Genomic DNA, 23,233 nt, shown 5'->3' with positions numbered 1-23,233 from the left:
ATTAATAGACTGCTAACAAGACTAATAAAGAAGAAAAGAGAGAAGAATCAAATAGACACAATAAAAAATGATAAAGGGGATATCACCACCGACCCCACAGGAATACAAACTACCTTCAGAGAATACTATAAACACCTCTATGCAAATAAACTAGAAAACCGAGAAGAAATGGATAAATTAGTGGACACTTACACTCTCCCAAGACTAAACCAGGAAGAAGTTGAATCCCTGAATAGACCAATAGCAGGCTCTGAAATTGAGGCAATAATTAATAGCCTACCAACCAAAAAAAGTCCAGGACCAGACGGAGTCACAGCTGAATTCTACCAGAGGTACAAAGAGGAGTTGTTACCATTCCTTCTGAAACTATTCCAATCGATAGAAAAAGAGGGAATCCTCCCTAACTCATTTTATGAGGCCAATATCATCCTGATACCAAAGCGTAACAGAGACACAACAAAAAAAGAGAATTTTAGACCAATATCCCTGATGAACATCAATGCAAAAATCCTCAATAAAATACTGGCAAACCGAATCCAGCAGCACATCAAAACACTTATCCACCATGATCAAGTGGGCTTCATCCCTGGGATGCAAGGCTGGTTCAACATATGCAAATCAATAAACGTAATCCAGCCTATAAACAGAACCAAAGACAAAAACCACATGATTATCTCAATAGATGCAGACAGGGCCTTTGACAAAATTCAACAGCCCTTCATGCTAAAAACTCTCAATAAATTTGATATTGATGAAACGTATCTCAAAACAATAAGAGCTATTTATGACAAACCCACAGCCAATATCATGCTGAATGGGCAAAAACTGGAAGCATTCCCCTTGAAAACTGGCACAAGACAGGGATGCCCTCTCTCACCGCTCCTATTCAACATAGTGTTGGAGGTTCTGGCTAGGGCAATCAGGCAAGAGAAAGAAATAAAGGGTGTTCAGTTAGGAAAAGAAGAAGTCAAATGGTCCCTGTTTGCAGATGACATGACTGTATATTTAGAAAACCCCATTGTCTCAGCCCCAAATCTCTTTAAGCTGATAAGCAACTTCAGCAAAATCTCAGGATACAAAATCAATGTGCAAAAGTCACAAGCATTCTTATACACCAGTAACAGACAAACACAGAGTCAAATCATGAGTGAACTCCCATTCACAATAGCTTCAAAGAGAATAAAATACCTAGGAATCCAACTTACAAGAGACGTAAAGGACCTCTTCAAGGAGAACGACAAACCACTGCTCAGTGAAATCAAAGAGGACACAAATAAATGGAAGAACATACCATGCTGATGGATAGGAAGAATCAATATTGTGAAAATGGCCATACTGCCCAAGATAATTTATAGATTCAATGCCATCCCCATTAAGCTACCAATGACTTCCTTCAAAGAATTGGAAAAAACTGCTTTAAAGTTCATATGGAACCAAAGAAGACCCCACATAGCCAAGACAATCCTAAGCCAAAAGAACAAAGCTGGAGGCATCATGTTACCTGACTTCAAACTATACTACAAGGCTACAGTAACCAAAACAGCATGGTACTGGTACAAAAACAGAGAGATAGGCCAATGGAACAGAACCAAGCCCTAAGAAATAATACCACACATCTATAGCCATCTGATCTTTGACAAACCTGACAAAAACAAGAAATGGGGAAAGGATTCCCTATTTAATAAATGGTACTGGGAAAATTGGCTAACCATAAGTAGAAAGCTGGAACTGGATCGTTTCCTTACTCCTTATACAAAAATTAATTCAAGATGGATTAGAGACTTAAATGTTAGACCTAAAACCATAAAAACCCTAGAAGAAAACCTAGGCAATACCATTCAGGACATGGGCATGGGCAAGGACTTCATGTCTAAAACACCAAAAGCAACGGCAGCAAAAGCCAAAATTGACAAATGGGATCTCATTAAACTAAAGAGCTTCTGCACAGCAAAAGAAACTACCATCAGAGTGAACAGGCAACCTACAGAATGGGAGAACATTTTTGCAATCTACTCATCTGACAAAGGGCTAATATCCAGAACCTATAAAGAACTCAATCAAATTTACAAGAAAAAAACAAACAACCCCATCAAAAAGTGGGCAAAGGATATGAACAGACATTTCTCAAAAGAAGACATTCATACAGCCAACAGACACATGAAAAAATGCTCATCATGACTGGCCATCAGAGAAATGCAAATCAAAACTACAATGAGATACCATCTCACACCAGTCAGAATGGCGATCATTAAAAAGTCAGGAAACAACAGGTGCTGGAGAGGATGTGGAGAAATAGGAACATTTTTACACTGTTGGTGGGACTCTAAACTAGTTCAACCATTGTAGAAAACAGTGTGACGATTCCTTAAGGATCTAGAACTAGAAATACCATTTGACCTAGCCATCCTATTACTGGGTATATACCCAAAGGATTATAAGTCATGCTGCTAAAAAGACACATGCACATGTATGTTTATTGCAACAAAGACTTAGAATCAACCCAAATGTCCATCAGTGACAGACTGGATTAGGAAAATGTGGCACATATACACCATGGAATACTATGTAGCCATAAAAAAGGATGAGTTCGTGTCCTTTGTAGGGACATGGATGCAGCTGGAATCCATCATTCTCAGCAAACTATCGTAAGAACAGAAAACCAAATACCGCATGTTCTCACTTATAGGTGGGAATTGAACAATGAGATCACCTGGACGCAGGAAGGGGAGCATCACACACAGGTTCCTATTGTGGGGAGGGGGTAGGGGTGAGGGATAGCATTAGGAGATATACCTAATGTAAACGACGAGTTAATGGGTGCAGCACACCAACATGGCACATGTATACATATGTAACAAATCTGCACGTTGTGCACATGTACCCTAGAACTTAAAAAAAAAAAAAATACTGTTTTTAAAAGACTGCTTTAGAATAAATGATGCAGAAAATCTTTTGTTACACTGGTCTTAATGCTACTCCTCAGCTCTCTAGTGGTAGACGGGGATAGGCTTGTTAAGGGCAAAACTCTTGCCTATTCTGATAAATCTCTTATTTTTGTTAGTGCTAATGGGGACATCAACATTAAGTTCCTTAATGGAATGCTGTTTTTCCAAATTTTAGAATAAACTACTGACTGTCATTATGGATCATTATTAACATGATCTTTATTCTAATATTACATTTTACAGTGTTTCAAGGTTAGGGTCTTTCCCCAGTGAAGGACTTCAGTCTAAGCGTGTGCATACATGTTAAACAAGAATCAGTGAGTTGGGGAATGTCAGTCTTGCATAGTTTCTTAAGAACTCAAAAAAAATGTGGTAAGTAAAAATAAAGGGGAAGCAGGAAGGAAGGAAAGAAAGAAGAAGCAGGTCTCATTTTTGCCATTTACACTTTGTAAAAGAGGGGTTATGTTATTTTTAGATTTAAGAGGATCTTTCCAAAGCATTCCAAGGGTACTCAGTAATGATGCTTGGGTTTCTCTGATTGCTGGTAAGTTATGGAGTAGGTGCATGATTCACTGAAAGGAAGGGAAGAAGGATAGCATCCCAGTGACAAAATGGAAGAAATGTCAATGGCCAGAAGAGAAGTTACTAAAAGATGGCATTTAGGAAAGGCAGAATGGGGTTTGGGGGTTCAGCAGGAACCATATGATGAGTACTTTGTAAATGGCATTTCATTTAATTTTCAGAAGAACCTTATGAAGTCAATATTATTCCTAATTTATCATTGGGAAAACCAAGTATACAGATACTAGCTAATGGTCTCAGACTACAGAACTGATTAGTAGAAAGAGCTAGGACTTGAATCCAGAGCTGTTTTTCTTCAAAGTCCGTATTCTCTTTACCATGGTCGGGTTTGGAAGCTTTAGAAAAACTCACATTTTATCCTTGAATTTTAATCTGCTAAATCTAAGATCACTCTCAGCCAATGCATACAAGATTGCGTACCTGACTATGGGTCATTTTAAGTGGATTCTCCCGTCAACTCCTTTCTTCTTCCTGATATTGTAGACTCCAGAGACATCCCAAAAAAGCCTAAACACAGTTTTACAAAGTGGACCCATTCCTTTCCAAATAATATCTGTCTCTAAACATCTCAGGTTACCTAAGGGCAAACATACTAGTGATGATTATTTTGGAAAATTTTCTACTCCAGCAGTGTGTTTTTCAGTTATGCAATAGAAACTTTATGATACTGATGATGAAACACCTGGTTCAAAATGTTCAGTTGATACAGTTATCATTACTTTATGTTCTTACACTATTATAGTGTTAACAATTCTGCCTGGTTCTTCAAATTTCATTCACCTCTGCACAAACTGTAGTGCTAGCTAATTATTATCTCACAAGTTCCAATAATCAGAGCAAAAGAAGATTCCAGCTCATGGGCAAAAAAAAATCAATTGAGGTGCTTTCTAAACTTTTTATTATCTTCCTTACCTGTGGTTATATGCCATCTTTCTTTCCTAATGTCATCTGTATCTTCTCTGATTCTTGATCTTTTCTAGATTTATTTCTTGATCTTTCCAGAGAACACATTTTTTTCTTTTATTGATCAAGTCTCCTTTTTCATTTTTGTTTTTGCTTTTTCAGTTTCCTACTTTATTATTTTCTGCTGTTAGCTTTATTAGTTAACATAATTATTTCATAATTTTTTTCTAAATCTCTTTGTACATTGTTTTGCAATAAAGACATTTAGTGTATAATTTCATAGAATATTTGGCTTTTCTATATTCTCTCTATTTTATTATGTAGGATTTTTGTTTTTCTTCTGTTCCTAAAGAGTTTGTAATTTTCCCATTTGTGCTTTTTTATACAGATTCAAAGCATCTTTAAATTTCCATAGTATATCAATCAGGATAAATGTTTGTTGTTAATCTTATCCTTATTGTATTTTGATGGATGATGTGGTCTGTATGATTTCTGCCTTTTAAAATGTGTTGACCTAAGCCTGGGCAACAAAATGAGACCCCATCTCTACAAGGAATTTAGAAAATAGCTGGGTGTGGTGGCACGTGCCTGTAGTCTCACCTACACAGGAGGCTGAGGTGGGAGGATCACTTGAGCTCAGGAGGCTGAGATTGTAGTGAACTGTGACCATGCCTCTGCACTCCAATCTGGGCGACAGAGTGAGCCAGGTCTCCAATATAAAAATAAAAATAAAAGTGTTGACCTATAGTTTGTGATCTAGTTAAGTTTCGAGAATATTCTATAGCTGTATGGAAAACATGGAATATTTATTCTCCATTTGGAGTTGCTAAGATATTCATAAAGGTGTTCCTGTGTGTGGTTATAATACGTGTGTGTTATTTCAGATTATTTTTAATGGTCTGAATACATCTGCCAGCTGTACCAGTTTCCCCCAACCTCCAGTTGGAGTAGTTGCAAGGTCTCACATCCATTTCACAAACCTTTGCCAACAACGTCTATTTCTATATTTCCACAAATGTGCAATCACAGTGTGGAGGGTGGAGTGTCACAACCAAGGGAGGGAAAATAGATAATGAAAAATAAGATTTACCAGTGTAAATAGAATTGGCGTCACTACAGATGGACTTGGTAGCCCCGGCAAAGTCGTTTCTTAGGGTTTCTATTTCCTGATCTACATGCCCTGAGTGGTCATATCTACCCTGCCAGCATTGCAAGGTGTGTCGGGAGAAGCCAAGAGATAAGGAATGTGATAAAGAAATAAATAACACTAACAGTGGTTGCTGCTATTTAGACACGGGAGCAGAAGGAAATGATAACTATGTAAAATGGCTAACAGGGACTCCAAGCAGGTGCTCTGTTTCTATTGGTTCCCTTCCCTGCCCCCATCTACCTTTAGCTTCCTCTGGGGACATCCTCCCTCCTGCATGGAGATACCACCGCCCAATAACGTTTGAGCCTCCCTCTTGGTAGCCCTGGCAGTGTGGAATCCGCTGAAAGCGCGTTGAGGATGAGCAGAGACCTGCCAGCAGCCAAAATTCGCGCTTTAGCGCCATCAGCCCTGGCCGAGCATGTGCAGTGTCTCCTCCTTCGGCAGTGGGGGCTGATGGGCAGATACTGCCCAAATGCTCATTCATCAGAAGAGGCTTTCGCTCCCGGTCTCCCCTGGGCCTCGAGCAGAAAGCGTCTCCGCCACGGAGATACAGAGCTGGGAGCCTTCAAGGTCCTCCGCCACTCTCAGCAAGCCCTGCTCTCGATGGAGAGGAGATCGCTGGGTGATGGATGTGGGCTTCCAGGGAAGGTGCTCGCGCTGGTTCCGAGCCCTCCGGGGAAGATATTCGAGCGCGGAGCGTAAGCGCAGGGCACGCCAGCCCGGGGGCCGCGGAAGCAGGCGCTGCGCGTCTCTGCACCACCGGGCCGCCTCCCAGCCCTCTTTCCCCAGTTTGCCCTGCTGCCGCAGTCCGGGCCCAGATTAATTATCTGCACTTGTGAGTGGGCACACACACAAGTTCTCCGGAAACGATCCTTTCATCTGTTTCCCCGGCGGAGTCCACCTTTTTAAAGATTAACCTCCCAGCTACCGCGGGCAAGGGGGCAGGATGCGAGTGAGGCGGGGAGGGGCGTTTCACACGTTCAGAGGCACCAAAATTAGCTGCCAGTGCTAAAAGGCTTTGTTTTCTTCGGTTTTTGACAAACAAATGAGGTGGGATGCTTGCTTGGCCGCCCGCTGCCCCAGCCCGAGCCCTTGGCTCACTTAGCAGCCTGATGCCGACTTTCAGACGCAGTCCTGTTCTGCTTACACCAGGGCTTCTTCGCCCCCTTGCCGAAGTCTGCAGCCCGGTGGATGCTGGGCGCGGGCTTTCCCTGGGCGCTTTAACGCGGCTTAGGCTAAAGCCCCAGAGCTCCCACCTTCTCACCTCCTGTTTATCGGCCCGCCCCTCTACCACAGCCAAAGGACGTGCCCCTTCAGTAGTGTCGGGGATCCCAGCCCCAGCGCGGGGGAGGGCGCCTCCCTATCCCCTCCTCCCCGTCGCCGCCTCGGCTCGGGGTTTTACTGCAGCAGCCGGAGGTGACAGCGACGCCTCAGCCGCCTCTGTTGCTCTCGGAGCCCCTGCTTCACCTGCACTGGGAAAGCGCCCCCTCCCGAGAGGCTTGTCTCTGGAGAAGTGCGAACGAGCTGCAGAAAACCAAATTTTAAAATGTAGAAGTCGTTGAGCTGCATTCCTCCAAGGACCAGTCTGATCGCCCAGGACTGAGAGTGGCAGCGTTTGAGAAGTTGGGACCATAGAGCAAGGGGGGGAGGGGAGTGTTGCAGCAGGCATTCCCTTCTGGAAGGAGTCGCTGGGAGCAGTGCGGTTGGACACAAGTTTGCGTAGGAGTGTTTTCCTTTTGTCAATAATTAATCACCGGAATTAGCCGGGTAGAATTTGAGTTTTAGCAATAGTCCTGAGGGCGGGGCCGAACACCTAACTCCGGGAGGCTCCCAGGCGCCCGGCACAGTGGGAAGCTCGCAGCAGCTGGGGAGGAGCCAAAGCCTCGGCGCTCACCTAAGCCGCAGGGAGATACACCCAACTAGGAGGTAAGCATCTTCCAAAATACCTACTTGAACTGTTAAGTAGCTTTAGTAGGATAGAATTCCTGTCTCTATAGGAGAAAAAATTAATACTGAGCTTTAATGCAATTTATCAGTTTATTATTTAACTGCATTACAATTTTCAGAATTGATGGATTTTTCCATTTACCTTTCACTATGTGGGAAACTAAGATGTTTCACTCAATAGAAGCCAAACTTTAACACTGAAACTTTCCAAACTAAAAGAAGAGAAAATTACTTTGCTATTTTCACTATTTACCTTTGTGTAGTCCATTAACTACTCAGGAAAATATCATTGGGATGTGCTTGGTTTCCTTCTTAAATATTCATCTTTACCTGGTTCCATGGTCTTATACAATCCCTCTCTGCCCATAAGCTACTTAAACTACTGTACTTTAGGCAATAGTACACACAAGCCACCTGCCAAAAAGTGAAGAATTTCCAACAAGGAATACATTTTAACATTCTCTTGTAAGTATTAAGCAGTATGTATTTTCTCAAAGATACTTAAGTGATCCTTTATAAGTAACCAAACTTCTTCACCAAAAGACAGCCAGCTAGAGTTAGCTGAATAGTTACCTTTGCCGTGGGGATGGTGAAGGTGGGGAAATGTTTAGAGAAGTGTTTTAAATATGAGTTGGACTCCAGATTTGTTTCAACTAAAGTGACATTCAGCTGGTTGGCAATTCACATATGAGCCCAGTGCATAATCAGATAAGGAGTTTGAAGAATTGTTAAAAGTAAGACTTAGCCCCCAAAGTCCAAATAACTGCATCAGGGGAGTTGGGAAAGTTGGTTTTCAAAAATAGTTTGTGGTGCAGTACTTATTTTGAATTAGACAAAAATTAGAAAATACATGGTCATTTTTGCTAGTGAACTTTTAAAATGTATACACAAAAATGTTGAATTTTTAATAACTTGATTTCCACATCTGAATTATTCCTATGCTGTTTAAAACAGGTCATTTTGGTGACTTTTTCAATGACTGTGATGGCTTTATACACAGATAACTAGACCAAAACCAACAAGCTGTAGTATGAAATGCACTGTCACTCTCGTTATTCAGATTTGTTTTACAACTGTTTAATGGCAATAAGTTAAAAATTATTTGTCAAAACATGGACATTCTAGAATTTGACTAGATTTGAAGTTGAAAGTCAATTTGAAGTTGAAAGTCAACCAGTCCTCAACTCTCATTGGTTTTCTTAATTCACTGTAAATTTGCAAATACTTTATAAAAACTACCCTTTGTAATTATACAGCAATTCTATCTCTACTATGCTAATTATAAAGAGAGTTTTACCACTATTTTACCACCAAGTATAAAAGAAACAAAATATTCATTTCATAAAAAATGATCCAAACGGGACTCACTTCCAGAATGGTGATGTGAAGAGCTTTTCAAATCCACTCCCTAAAAACAACAATAACTAGTGAAAATTATAGATAAATAACCATTTAAAGTTCCTGGAAATTGTCCTGAGAACATATAGCATGAAGAAAATATATATTCAAGACAATCTCTTATATTTCAGTAAGAACTGCAAACAATTGTGACGCTTGAACCACAATATGTTTCCCCGCCCTCTCCCGTTGAGTGTGATGATGTTCCACTATGGATGGGTGCAGCCAATAACACAGGGCCCCCTCTCAACCTAGACTCTCGTCTACAGTATACCCTGAGAGAAGGAGACTACCAGCATTACTCATCATCCCCAGCTTTGAGTTTCAGAGCTCTATTCTAGATGAGAGCAACTGAGAGGTCTGAGACTCTCTTCCTCCAACCATCCTCCACTCTTAAGGCAGAGAATGAAGAACTCAACAACAAAAACACAAATAACCCATTTTAAAAGGGACAAAAAATTTGAATAGACATTTCTCCAAAGAGCAGGTACAAACAGCCAATTTACACATGAGAAGGTGTTTACTAGCCATTAGTGGTTAGGGAAATGAAAATCAAATCAAAACCACAATACGATCCCACTTCACACCAACCAGAACGGCTATCACCAAAAAACAAACAAACAAACAAACAAATAAAAATAGATAATAGCAAGTGTTAGTAAGATGTAGGGAAAATTGAACTGTCACATATTGCTGGTATTGCTGGTGGGGATGTAAAATGGTGCAATTGCTATGGAAGAGAGTTTGATTGTTCCTCAAAAAGTTGAAAATAGATTTACCACATAATCAAACAATTCCACTCCTAGGCATATATTCAACAGAACTGAAAACTTATGTCCATTCAAGAACTGTACACAAATGTTCATAGCAGCATTACTCATTGATTGAGCATTACAAGTTGATTGAAACAACCCAAGTTGTCTACTGAATGATGAATGGATAAATAAAATGTAGTATGGAATGAAATGACAAAATATTATGCAGCAATGAAAATCATGTGGCTGATACACACTACAACATGGGTGAACATTGAAGAGATTATGTTAAGTGAAAGAAGACCACGTATTATATGATTTATTTACATAAAATATCCACAATAGGCAAATCTACAGAGAAAGTAGATTAGTTGTTTCCTGAGACTGGAGTAGAAGGTAAGATTAGGGAGAAAAGGGGAGTGACTAAAGGGTACAGGGTGTCTTCTTGGAGTGATGCAAATAGTCTAAAATTGACTGTCATGATGGTTGCAATACTGTAAATATACTAAAAACTGTTGAATTGTGTACTTTAAGTAGGTAAATTGTCAATATCTCAATAAAGTATCTCAATAAAGCTGGTTTTAAAAAATTTTCCAGAGTGTTAAAAGAACAAATGGGTTTAAAAGTTAGAGTTGATGAGTCCCCATGTACCATTTGACCAATAGTTTATGTGAGGCTTTTCCCCCAGTGACCACGTTAAAATATACGAAATATTTAAGAATTTCACAGGTGTCACACAACTATGTGATTCACATATGTTGACCTGCCTGCCCAAACTTTTCTCCATTTAGAATTAAGTCAGATGCCATTAGTACAGTCCTACAAAGAACTCACTTGCAATGCTCTATCTTTTTGAACTCATCCACTCGTTATATTAACCCAGGACCTGTGAGGCCACTTGTTCCTCCTACTTCTAGATATGTCTAGTCCTTTATCAGTGATTCAGGCCAGCGGTTGAGTTTGTTCAGGCCCACACTGGGTGACAGAGGAAGGTACCCGGATCTCAGCCAAAAGTGTACTTGCCTTCTACTCAGATTAGCCCAGTTCTGCCTACACTAGATTGGCCCTAAAAGCCAGAGAGTCTTGGGAAGAGGAAAAACTGGAGCAGCCACTGAAGTCTTCACAGCATACTAACATGTCATTGTCAGAAAGCACCTGCTGTGATTATGTCAACCTCAAATGCAGGAGACACTCCCAAATAATTAATATGTTCCTCTATTCATCTTTTATGTTTTGAGTTCCCACAAGCTGCCTGATCCTGTACTAAGAACCACGAAATCAAATGATAATGTTTTGTACAGAAATAGAAATATAAAACTAGTGAGCCTCAGAGTGTCATGGGGGTGGCAAGCAGCCTCAGCCTTGCTGCCAGACAGTTATAAGTTCATTGAAACAAACCGTACCCTTAGCTTTAGGGATTCAAGTCTACTGGCTTCAGGAAACCTCAGGATTTTCCATTCTCACCAGCACAGGCTTATTCTTCCATGTGTATGTTTTTGAGGAGCATATCATGCTGATTCGTGTGGGTTTTGACTATCAAAGCTTTTGTAGAAGTCCACTGTAATATTTTGTCTAATTACAAGATTTATATAAAATAATTTTTAATGTTCAGCAACTTACTTTATTTTTTTTTATTTATTTATTTTGAGACAGAGTTTCACTCTTTTTGCCCAGGCTGGAGTGCAATGGTGTGATCTCAGCTCACTGTAACCTCCGCCTCCCAGGTTCAAGCGATTGTCCTGCCTCAGCCTCCCCAGTAGCTGGGATTGCAGGCGTCTGCCACCATGCCCGGCTAAATTTTTTTTTGTATTTTAGTAGAGATGGGGTTTCACTATGTTGGCCAGGCTGGTCTCAAACTCCTGCCATCAGGTGATCCACACACCTTGGCCTCCTAAAGTGCTAGGATTACAGGCATGAGCCACTGTGCCCAGCTCAGCCATTTGTTTATAAAATCAATACATGTATGAAAAAACTTGATTATAGTTACTTTTAAAATATTGCTTTCATCAGAATTAATAATTCATTTATCCAACAGATAAATGAACTATGGCACACCTACCCTGTACCAGGTCACTTCTAGGCCCTGGATAAGTAATAAACGAAACAGACAAAAATTCCCAATATGTCAGACATTAATAATAGTAAGTAAATCACATAATGAAGATAAGGGCTCTGAAGAAACATAAAATGGAGAAAAGAATGAGGTACAATTTTAAATAGTGGGATCAGGCTAGGAATTAAGATGATGCAATTAGAAAAATGTAAAATCACATACAAACCTGGCCACTGTAACTCGCCAAAAAGATTACTAGCTCCCAGTTAACTTCTCTCTTCCCCTGGGAAGCTTTGGTTTCCCCTTGCCATTAGCTTCAACCACCAACATTATTTTGCTGCCTATATTTGCTGTTGTTTCATCAGAAAAAATAGCACATTAGCACAAAGGCATTCCAAGCAGGCATAAGGAAGACATAACCCAACACCTGCTCTCGAGAATTACAACCTATGTAAATCACTGCATTATAATAACAAAAATTCTTGCTCAGAGAAATCATTAGCCTGTTCTTTCAGTTTACTTTTGGCCTCTTCCTCTAGTTTCGTCCTGGATTCTTACAGTCTTCCAGAGAAGTGTGTGGTAAATAATTAAGAACTAGTTCCCCAAAGTTAATACCGTTTGAAGAGTGAAAGAGTTGGGGAGAAGTGAGGTAAGAGAAATTTCCAGGCCACCATGCCCAGGTAAATGGAGAACAAGTCTTTCAGAACTATGGAAAGTGAGCAGAGCATCAAATCCCACAGACCAGCTGAAAAAAAGAGGGAAAAAGCAACCAGTCTCCGCTTTACCAGATTGTCCCAGAATTCCTACTTCAGGGCACTTGGTTTAAAAGAGACCCGGGGAGGTCTCTTTCTAGTGAAATATTATGGGTGCAGCAGCTTTCATGGACTAGAGCTTTTAGTAATGGCTTAAAAGGGAGCAGAGACTTGAATTCGCAAGTCAAAAGGATACATTTATTTCAGACTTAGAGGAAAAGTGTTTAAGAATATTCAGAATAAAGATAAAGTTAGAAATAAGTCAAAAGACCCCCTGTCACAATGGAGTTATTATGGAGCATTAGAATTCTCATTCATTCATTCAACAAATTTTCATTGACCAGCTACTATGCGGCAGGCCCTCAGGTAACAAGACAGAAGAGGACCCTATTTCAAAGACCTTTCCCTCTGAGGATATGTTATATGCCTTTTGTGACAAAATGTCTGAGAACACAGGAATAAGGACAACTTTCTGATCTGCCGACCTGACACCTCCTCCAGACTAGCTTAGAGTCTTCTTCTCTGCCCCTGAGTACCTTACATTCCCTATCATAGCATAAACCACACTGGGTGTGGGTGCTTGCTTAATTGTTCCTCCTCTTCTCTAGAAAGCAGCCCAAGGACAGTGACCGTGTCTATCTTATTGACAGTTTATATCCCTCCTACATCCTTGCTAAATACTTGACTCAGTGGCTAGCTGGCTGGAAGGATGGATAAATGATTTGCCAGGTTATGATCAGAACTCCTTATATAGAGAGGCAGCCTGAGAGAGTGGTTAAGAGTGTGTGCTCTGCATTCACCATGAGACTTTGGGCCAGTTTTAAAATTTCCCAGTGCCCCAATTTCCTCATTGGTAAAACAGGTATAGAAGTAGTGCATCTGTTATACTGTCGTTAAGTGAATTGCATAAAGAAATTCATTTAAAGTGCTTACCAAACTTCTGAAACATAAGTTGCTCAATAAATATCTACTACTGTTACCAGTATAAAATGGCAGTTTCCAGGTGACACTTTGCTATTTAAGTATTGCATCCCTACTCTTTCAGCTCCATTATAAGATCAAAGGATGTCAATTAGCAATTCCAAGCTAAAGTTATCACTTTGAGTTCAATATCTATAAAAATATTAAAAAGAGAATTTGGGAATAAATGTAAGTACCCTATTGAAAAAGAAAGTTAAAATGATTCAAAAAAAAAGAAAGCGGAAAAAAGCTCAAGATGTCATGTCCACAGCAACTTTTCTGGGGTAATAATACCACACTTACATTCCCCATAGATAGCCAAAATATTAGTTTATGTTTATGTCCTGGAACATTCTAATTGTGTCTCATAGAAATAAGCATCAATGAATGTTCACTGATGAAGAAGTAGAAAACAAAGCAAAAATAATTAAAATATATATATATATATGGCTGTATCCTATTTGAAGTTTAGTCTTATCTAAACCTAAGGGTGTTGTATTATCTTTTTGTTTCTGTTGAAAATCTAATGCTTTTTTCTATGCGTGACCTTTAATCAAAATTAGCATAGTGCCTCCTCGTATGGAGTTATCTATTACCATCTAAATGAGATGAAAAGCTAACCTGTGACCAACATATGGAAACCCAGTAACTTTGCTGCTTTCTTCTACTTCTATCTGAGAGAATATGCTTGGGCTCTTCCCCTACCAAAGGGATCCTCATAGGAAATTTCAAATCTCACTCAAAAACATTTTTATTTTAATTACTTAGATAGGGACCTTTGATGACTGTGGGATCTCTGAATTCGGAGCCATCACACATGAAGGAAAGCATGTCAATATCCAGGTGCTGCCGGGCGCACATGCCCAGGCCCACTGAAAATAGAAGCTGTCCAGGCTGATCCACTGAAAATAGATCAACTATCCAGGCAGAACTTTCTTTTAGTCTCAAAATATTTCTGGCATTATTACTAGGCTATGACTGCTGTATATCTGTTTAGATAGAGAAATTAAAAAAAAAAAAAAAGTAGTTTAAGTTTAATAGATTTAAACCTGCCACAGGATCTACACAAACATATACACATTTTTTTTTACTGCCTTGGCTGATAATCAGCAACCTAATGAAAAACTGAAATATTTAACACTAGGATAGTAATAGCACTGAATTAGAGATTTTATGGATTTTTTTTTTTTCATATACCATCTATACATCCTGTGTCATTTTCCCATAGAATGCACAGGGGTAGAAGTTTTTGTAAAGTACCTAAAACAATGCTAAGCTTATAGTAGTGACCAATAAATGTTTGTGGTACGAATGGAATAAATCTTGAGGTACCTTGAAATTTAGCCTAATGCAATCATTAGAAAGATGATTAGAAAACTGTGTAAAGATATTTGAAAATCCCTTTGAGCAAAATTAATTGAAAAAATCAGAATACAGAATTAAATACAAATTTTGATTACAACCAAGTGTGAAAGAAAAACATGCATAGAAAAAAAATCCAAAGTGTTAACAATATACAAAGTTTTTTTAAAATGGTAAAATTATGGGTGTCTACATTTTTCATAATATTTTATAATTTTTATTGTGATATTTCAGGGGATATTTTATGTCTATAAGAGCAGGTATGGTTTTAACAGTGGTTAAAACTATAAATAAACAAAGAAATTATTCTTTGTGATTAAAAACCAAAATCTATTAGCATAGCAACAATATTTCTCTTAAAGTTGTCAACAAAGTCTTCTGACTTAGCTACGTTCTTTATCTGATCTACCTTCACTAACATTGAATTTAATGTACCAAAGTCAGTATTTGTCACTCAACGAGTCAAGAAAATCTGATTAACTGTACTATTTCTAGAGACAGTTTTAAAATATATTATACTATTGATGGAGAAGCATTATTTGTCACATAACATAGAACCTTATCTCTCTAGTGAGGTTAAGAGTTAAAGAAATGTTTTCCTAAAAAGTTTACCTTTGGTCTTCTCTAAAATCTTTTAAGCTAAACATAATGGAACCAACATAATGGAAATGAAATTTAGAAATAAATAACCTTCTGATGTAATATTTAGCAACTGTAAACTCTTAAGAACATAATTGACACCTTATTTTAAAATGATAAAATAAATTAATTTGGTTACTTTTAAATTTAAAAATGATACACAAACATATTAGTTGATATAAATATATGCATTTGAAAATAATGCAAAGAAATAATACAAAAATATATTTATAAATATACATTTATACATATTATTATTGCTATCATATTGTATAATGCTGCAACAGAAAAATTCAACAACTTCTTCTAAATGTTGTCTAATTGTCTCTACCTTTGTACTCAAACATAATATCACTAGTCCTCACTAAATTAGATACTGTAGAAAGTGCTTACTCAAGTTTCATGGGCTTTATGAATAATATATGTTAAATAGGCCCAGTTCCTCTAACAATCCTTTAAATAAGTTATTTCACAGTCTGGTCATGCAGCTTTTTAATCTAATTATTTGTCATCATAAACAAGGCAACTGTTTAAGCAATAACAAGCTGTACCTTGATCATTCCCACTCTCACAGTTATCAGTTTTGATTAGCTATAGATTCTAATTTGTTTCTTGTTTATAGAATCAAAAAAATGAATTCTCATATTTGGCAGGGAAAAAGTCGAGAATAGTTAATGCTGTGGAGTACAAATTTGACTTTTAGAAGGAAAAGCAAAAAGTAGTTAAGAAACAAAGTGAACAACTTAAAAAATTTGATGTGAACTCTTTACCAAAGGACTGTCACGGGGAGGTGGAGTCGCAGTACATTTGTCCCTTAGTTCAATGCATTTGAAGTGGAAGATTCTTACTTAATATTTAGCAATATGCTTGAGAGAACAGGATTTCATGTGTTTGATCTTTTTCTAAGAATAGTAAACTGCTTCTCCTTTATCAACTCAACCATTGAAGAGTAATTTTAAGTAAAATTGATTTAGGTTCACTTTAATGATAGAAAAATTAGACATAGAAACATACATAACTGAGCCCAATAGTTCAGTTACTAACCCTTCTTACTCCTGGAGGCTGCAGATATCATGTCTACTCTGCGATGGAGAGCTTGGGCCTTTAAAATTTTAATAGGTTGTTTTATTGCCTAAAACTTTGAACAAAGAAAAAATAAATCAATCAGGTTGGCCTAGTTCTGGTTTTGATGGGCAGGAAAATCAGGTTATAATTTAGAACAACAGCAAAGAAAAGCTGTTCCACAAGTTGCCTCTGTTTAGTAGGAAACAAGCATCAATGCAAACACAAAACAGATGACTCAGTACGTCTGCGACCTGCCAACTTCCTTCAGGGTGAATTCTTTCTACCAGACTCATGGGAATTATCATTTCACCCACTTATATCATATGTCCCTGAAGGATTCAGTAGAATCACCTAAAAGGAATCTGTTAGATAAGAGGAAATAAAATGCATGTAGAAAATAGAAGGAACAAATAATAATTGTGACAAAAGTTACTATCTTTGAGCCCTTGCTAAGACAAGTCATTACTAAGGATCTTTCACCAATGTTGTGTTGTTTAATCTCCACAATAATGCAGAAATAATTGATAATATCCATGTTACTGATGACATAACTAATGTTCAAAGAGGTTAAACAATATCCAAATACCATTCAATAGCAAACTCCAGTTTGCCAATTTCAAAATCCACACTTTTTTTTTTAATATGACAAAAACATTTTTAAAAAAGTAAATAATTCTCTAGTGGAGTATTTAATTCTACTGTAGAAATACTATCTCAGAATCAGTGACATTTTAGTAATATCTTCTTCAAACCTGCCTCGTGACTCATAGCAACCCTTAGAAGGTGTTGTCTAGCCTCTGCTTGAACAATTTTCCTAATGGAGCTCTCACTGCCTCACCACATAACCCATTCCCCTTTAGACAGCTCTTATTGTTTAAAGTTATTCCTAAGATTCACCCCTGAAAACAATACAATAGTTCCAAATCTTCTCCTCCACGACAGTCTATAACACCCTTTAATCCCTTTTAGATCTCTTAAGACCTCCATGACACATTCCTCCCCCAAAATCTTCTCTCAGCATTTACCAGAGGAAACTTTCCAGGACTTCTCCATCTAGCTTTGTATGGATATGCTTAGCTTGCTGGAGTGACCATTTTAACAGCTAGAGGAAGAGTGCTAATCAAGTCCAGAAGCCATATCCCCTTTTTCTCATCTGTGACACTGTATTTCTATAGATATGAAAGAATATTGGACCGCTTATTTATTTATTTGGCAGTCATGTCACAATACTATTGGTTTAAAATGAATTTGAAGCCAGTAAAAAATACTTAGTATTTTTACCTGAACTCCTTATAAGCAAAATTTTCTCCAATCTTATCCTTACCAATTATCTTTTTGTATGGAAGAACAGGACCTTTTTAGTCCCCCATTTTACTCTCAGAATCTGCAATCTGCTAAGTCTGTTATCCCTCACCCCATAACATGGGAACATCTGGAAATTTGATCATACATACATTCTATAACTTAATTCATATGGACAAAAAAGCTACAAATGGTCAGGGCAAAGTGCCAAAACCTGGGGCTAACTACTGAAGACACACTAACCATCTTTATGATGCTTCACAAATTACAAGACATTTTCACAGATATTTTCTCATTTAATTCTCACAACTAATCTATGCATAAGACAATATCATTGTTCTATATGTGAGGAAAAACACTGAGAAAGACTGTATGACATGCCTGATGTGACGCATCAAATAAATGATACAATAAGATATAAGCCTTAGTGCTTCCGACTATATCTAATGTGATTTTAAAGACAGATTTTTTATAGATAGTGATTAATCTAATCTCTTCCCCGTGCCCCTCATGGATATTAAGATAGACTAATAAAGTTAAGAAATATTTTCTACAAACAAAATCTCACCCAGAAACTGAATTAGAGAGCAGACCAAAAGCAGTCTGCTCCAACAGAAGTGAAGTGGGGTGTTCTTAGCCCCTCCCTTTGCCCCTCCTTGGGCCTCCCCTCAGCCCTGGTACCTGTGGCACTTTATAATCCTCAGAGTACAATTGGGGAATCACTAGCCAATGGCACGTCTTCAAACTGTGACCTTTTCTAAAAATAATATTTCAAACAAGGATGGCTTGTTGGGTCTTGTTTTTTTTTATTTTATTTTATTTTTATTATACTTTAAGTTCTGGGGTACATGTGCACAACGTGCAGGTTTGTTACATATATATACTTGTGCCATGTTGGGGCGTGACACCCATTAACTCATCATTTACATTAGGTATATCTCCTAATACTATCCCTTCCCCCTGCCCCCTCCCCACAACAGGCCCAGGTGTGTGATGTTCCCCTTCCTGTGTCCAAGTGATCTTACTGTTCAATTCCCACCTATGAGTGAGAACATGCAGTGTTTGGTTTTCTGTCCTTGCCACAGTTTGCTGAGAATGATGGTTTCCAGCTTCATCCATGCCCCTAAAAAGGACATGAACTCATCCTTTTTTATGGCTGCATAGTATTCCATGGTGTATATGTGCCAGATTTTCTTAATCTAGTCTATCATTGATGGACATTTGGGTTGGTTCCAAGTCTTTGCTATTGTGAATAGTGCCACAATAAACATACATGTGCATGTGTCTTTATAGCAGCATGATTTATAATCCTTTGGGTATATACCCAGTAATGGGATGGCTGAGTCAAATGGTATTTCTAGTTCTAGATCCTTGAGGAATCGCCACACTGTCTTCCACAATAGTTGAACTAGTTTAAAATCCCACCAACAGTGTAAAAGTGTTTCTATTTCTCCACATCCTCTCCAGCACCTGTTGTTTCCTGACTTTTTAATGATCGCCATTCTAACTGGTGTGAGATGATATCTCATTTTGGTTTTGATTTGCATTTCTCTGATGGCAAGTGATGATGAGCATTTTTTTCATGTGTCTGTTGGCTGCATAAATGTTGTTGTTTAAGAAGTGTCTGTTCATATCCTTTGCCCACTTTTTGATGGGGTTGTTTGTTCTTTTCTTGTAAATTCCTTTGAGTTCTTTGTAGATTCTGGATATTAGTCATTTGTCAGATGAGTAGATTGCAAAATTTTTCTCCCATTCTGTAGGTTGCCTGTTCACTCTGATGGTAGTTTCTTTTGCTGTGCAGAAGCTCTTTAGTTTAATTAGATCCCATTTGTCGATTTTGGCTTTTGTTGCCATTGCTTTTGGTGTTTTAGACATGAAGTCCTTGCCCATGCCTATGTCCTGAATGGTATTGCCTAGGTTTTCTTCTAGGGTTTTTATGGTTTTAGGTCTAACATTTAAGTCCTTTATCCATCTTGAATTAATTTTAGTATAAGGTGTAAGGAAGGGACCCAGTTTCAACTTTTTAACTATGGCTAGCCAGTTTTCCCAGGACCTTTTATTAAATAGGGAATCCTTTCCCCATTTCCTGTTTTTGTCAGATTTGTCAAAGATCAGATGGTTGTAGATGTGTTGTATTATTTCTGGGGCCTCTGTTCTCTTCCACTGGTCTATAGCTCTGTTTTTGTACCAGTATCATGCTGTTTTGGTTACTGTAGCCTTGTAGTATAGTTTGAAGTCAGGTAGCATGATGCCTCCAGCTTTGTTCTTTTGGCTTAGGATTGTCTTGGCAATGTGGGCTCTTTTTTGGTTCCATATGAACTTTAAAGTTGTTTTTTCTCAATTCTGTGAAGAAGGTCATTGGTAGCTTGATGGGTATGGCATTGAATCTATAAGTTACCTTGGGCAGTATGGCCATTTTTTTCATGATATTGATTCTTCCTATCTATAAGGATGGGATGTTCTTCCATTTGTTTGTGTCCTCTTTTATTTCGTTGAGCAGTGGTTTGTAGTTCTCCTTGAAGAGGTCCTTCACATCCCTTGGAAGTTGGATTCCTGGGTATTTTTTCTCTTTGAAGCAATTGTGAATGGGAGTTCACTCATGATTTGGCTCTCTTTTTGTCTGTTATTGGTGTATAAGAATGCTTGTGATTTTTGCACATTGATTTTGTATCCTGAGATTTTTCTGAAATTGCTTATCAGCTTAAGGAGATTTGGGGCTGAGACAATGGGGTTTTCTAAATATACAGTCATGTCATCTACAAACAGGGACCATTTGACTTCTTCTTTTCCTAACTGAACACCCTTTATTTCTTTCTCTTGCCTGATTGCCCTAGCCAGAACCTCCAACACTATGTTGAATAGGAGCGGTGAGAGAGGGCATCCCTGTCTTGTGCCAGTTTTCAAGGGGAATGCTTCCAGTTTTTGCCCATTCAGCATGATATTGGCTGTGGGTTTGTCATAAGTAGCTCTTATTGTTTTGAGATACGTTCCATCAATATCGAATTTATTGAGAGTTTTTAGCATGAAGGGCTGTTGAATTTTGTCAAAGGCCCTGTCTGCATCTATTGAGATAATCATGTGGTTTTTGTCTTTGGTTCTGTTTATAGGCTGGATTACGTTTATTGATTTGCATATGTTGAACCAGCCTTGCATCCCAGGGATGAAGCCCACTTGATCATGGTGGATAAGTGTTTTGATGTGCTGCTGGATTCGGTTTGCCAGTATTTTATTGAGGATTTTTGCATCGATGTTCATCAGGGATATTGGTCTAAAATTCTTCTTTTTTTTATTGTGTCTCTGCCAGGCTTAGGTATCAGGATGATACTGGCCTCATAAAATGAGTTAGGGAGGGTTCCCTCTTTTTCTATCGATTGGAATAGTTTCAGAAGGAATGGTACCAGCTCCTCCGTGTACCTCTGGTAGAATTCGGCTGGGAATCTGTCTGGTCCTGGACGTTTTTTGGTTGGTAGGGTATTAATTATTGCCTCAATTTCAGAACCTGTTATTGGTATATTTAGGGATTCAACTTCTTCCAGGTTTAGTCTTGGGAGCGTGTATGTGTCCAAGAATTTATCCATTTCTTCCAGATTTTCTAGTTTATTTGCGTAGAGGTGTTTATAGTATTCTCTGATGGTAGTTTGTATTTCTGTGGGATTGGTGGTGATATCCTCTTTATCATTTTTTATTGCATCTATTTGATTTTCTCTCTTTTCTTCTTATTAGTCTTGCTAGCAGTATATCAATTTTGTTGATCTTTTCCAAAAACAAACTCCTGGATTCATTGACTTTTTGAAGGGTTTTTTGTGTCTCTATCTCCTTCAGTTCTGCTCTGATCATAGTTATTTATTGCCTTCTGCTAGCTTTTGAATGTGTTTGCTCTTGCTTCCCTAGTTCTTTTAATTGTGATGTTAGGGTGTCAATTTTAGATCTTTCCTGCTTTCTCTTGTGGGCATTTAGTGTTATAAATTTCCCTCTACACACTGCTTTAAATGTGTCCCAGAGATTCTGGTATGTTGTGTCTTTGTTCTCATTGGTTTCAAAGAACATCTTTGTTTCTGCCTTCATTTTGTTATGTACCCAGTAGTCATTCAGGAGCAGGTTGTTCAGTTTCCATGTAGTTGAGTGGTTTTGCGTGAGTTTCTTAATCCTGAGTTCTAGTTTGATTGCACTGTGGTCTGAGACACAGTTTGTTATAATTTCTGTTATTTTACATTTGCTGAGGAGTGCTTTATTTCCAATTATGTGGTCAATTTTGGAATAAGTGTGGTGTGGTGCTGAGTAGAATGTATATTCTGTTGATTTGGGGTGGAGAGTTCTGTAGATGTCTATTAGGTCTGCTTGGTACAGAACTGACTTCAATTCCTGGATATCTTTTTTAACTTTCTGTCTCATTGATCTGTCTAATGTTGACAGTGGGGTGTGAAACTCTCCATTATTATTGTGTGGGAGTCTAAGTTTCTTTGTAGATCTCTAAGGACTTGCTTTATGAATCTGGGTGTTCCTGTATTCGGTGCATATATATTTAGGATAGTTAGCTCTTCTTGTTGAATTAATCCCTTTACCATTATGCCTTCTTTGTCTCTTTTGATCTTTGTTGGTTTAAAGTTTCTTTTATCTGAGACTAGAATGGCAACCCCTGCCTTTTTTTGTTTTCCATTTGCTTGGTAGATCTTCCTCCATCCCTTTATTTGAAGCCTTTGTTTGTCTCTGCACATGAGATGATTCTCTTGAATACAGCACACTGATGGGTCTTGACTCTTTATCCAATTTGCCAGTCTGTGTCTTTTAATTGGAGCATTTAGCCCATTTACATTTAAGGTTAATATTGTTACGTGTGAATTTGATCCTGTTATTTTGCTCGTTAGTTGATGCCATTTCTTCCTAGCATCAGTGGTCTTTACAATTTGGTATGTTTTTGAGTGGCTGGTGCTGGTTGTTCCTTTCCATGTTTAGTGCTTCCTTCAGGAGCTCTTGTAGGGCAGGCCTGGTGGTGACAAAATCTCTCAGCATATGTTTGCCTGTAAAGGATTTCATTTCTCCTTCACTTATGAAGCTTAGTTTGGCTGGATATGAAATTCTGGGTTGAAAATTCTTTGATTTAAGAATGTTGAATATTGGCTCCCACTCACTTCTGGCTTGTAGAGTTTCTGCCACGAGATCCGCTGTTAGTCTGACAGTCTTCCCATTGTGGGTAACCCGACCTTTCTCTCTGGCTGCCCTTAACATTTTTTCCTTCATTTCAACTTTGGTGAATCTGACAATTATGTGTCTTGTACTTGCTCTTCTCTAGGAGTATCTTTGTGGCGTTCTCTGGATTTCCTAAATTTGAATGTTGGCCTGCCTTACTAGGTTGGGGAAGTTTGTTTTTATAACACATTCTAGACTTGTGAGAGTTTATCCATCTAAGTGGTTTAATGACC

The 23,233-nt window shown here is 38.4% G+C and overlaps 1 protein-coding gene across 4 annotated transcripts in view; it reads left to right on the top strand.

The window, feature by feature from the left end:
- The first annotated feature begins 6,486 nt into the window (after nucleotides 1–6,486).
- LOC105488516 (serine palmitoyltransferase small subunit B) overlaps nucleotides 6,487–23,233 on the top strand; it is a 35,221-nt gene continuing 18,474 nt past the window's right edge. For 2 of the 4 annotated variants that reach the window (XM_071091194.1, XM_071091193.1), the window contains exon 1: nucleotides 6,508–7,506. Coding sequence is in view for 1 of the 4 variants with exons in the window: in XM_071091192.1 (XP_070947293.1) it covers nucleotides 6,636–7,142 (507 nt within the window). In the remaining 3 variants the exon portion in view is untranslated. Of the gene's footprint in view, nucleotides 7,507–23,233 lie in introns of all 4 variants that reach the window. The other 2 variants (XM_071091192.1, XM_024794965.2) reach the window with 2 other exon arrangements.

Source organism: Macaca nemestrina, chromosome 2 (genome assembly GCF_043159975.1).
Source record: "Macaca nemestrina isolate mMacNem1 chromosome 2, mMacNem.hap1, whole genome shotgun sequence".
Classification (NCBI taxonomy): Eukaryota; Metazoa; Chordata; class Mammalia; order Primates; family Cercopithecidae; genus Macaca; species Macaca nemestrina.
Note: the sequence above shows the minus strand (reverse complement) of the source record. Positions and strands in the feature narration are given on the sequence as shown.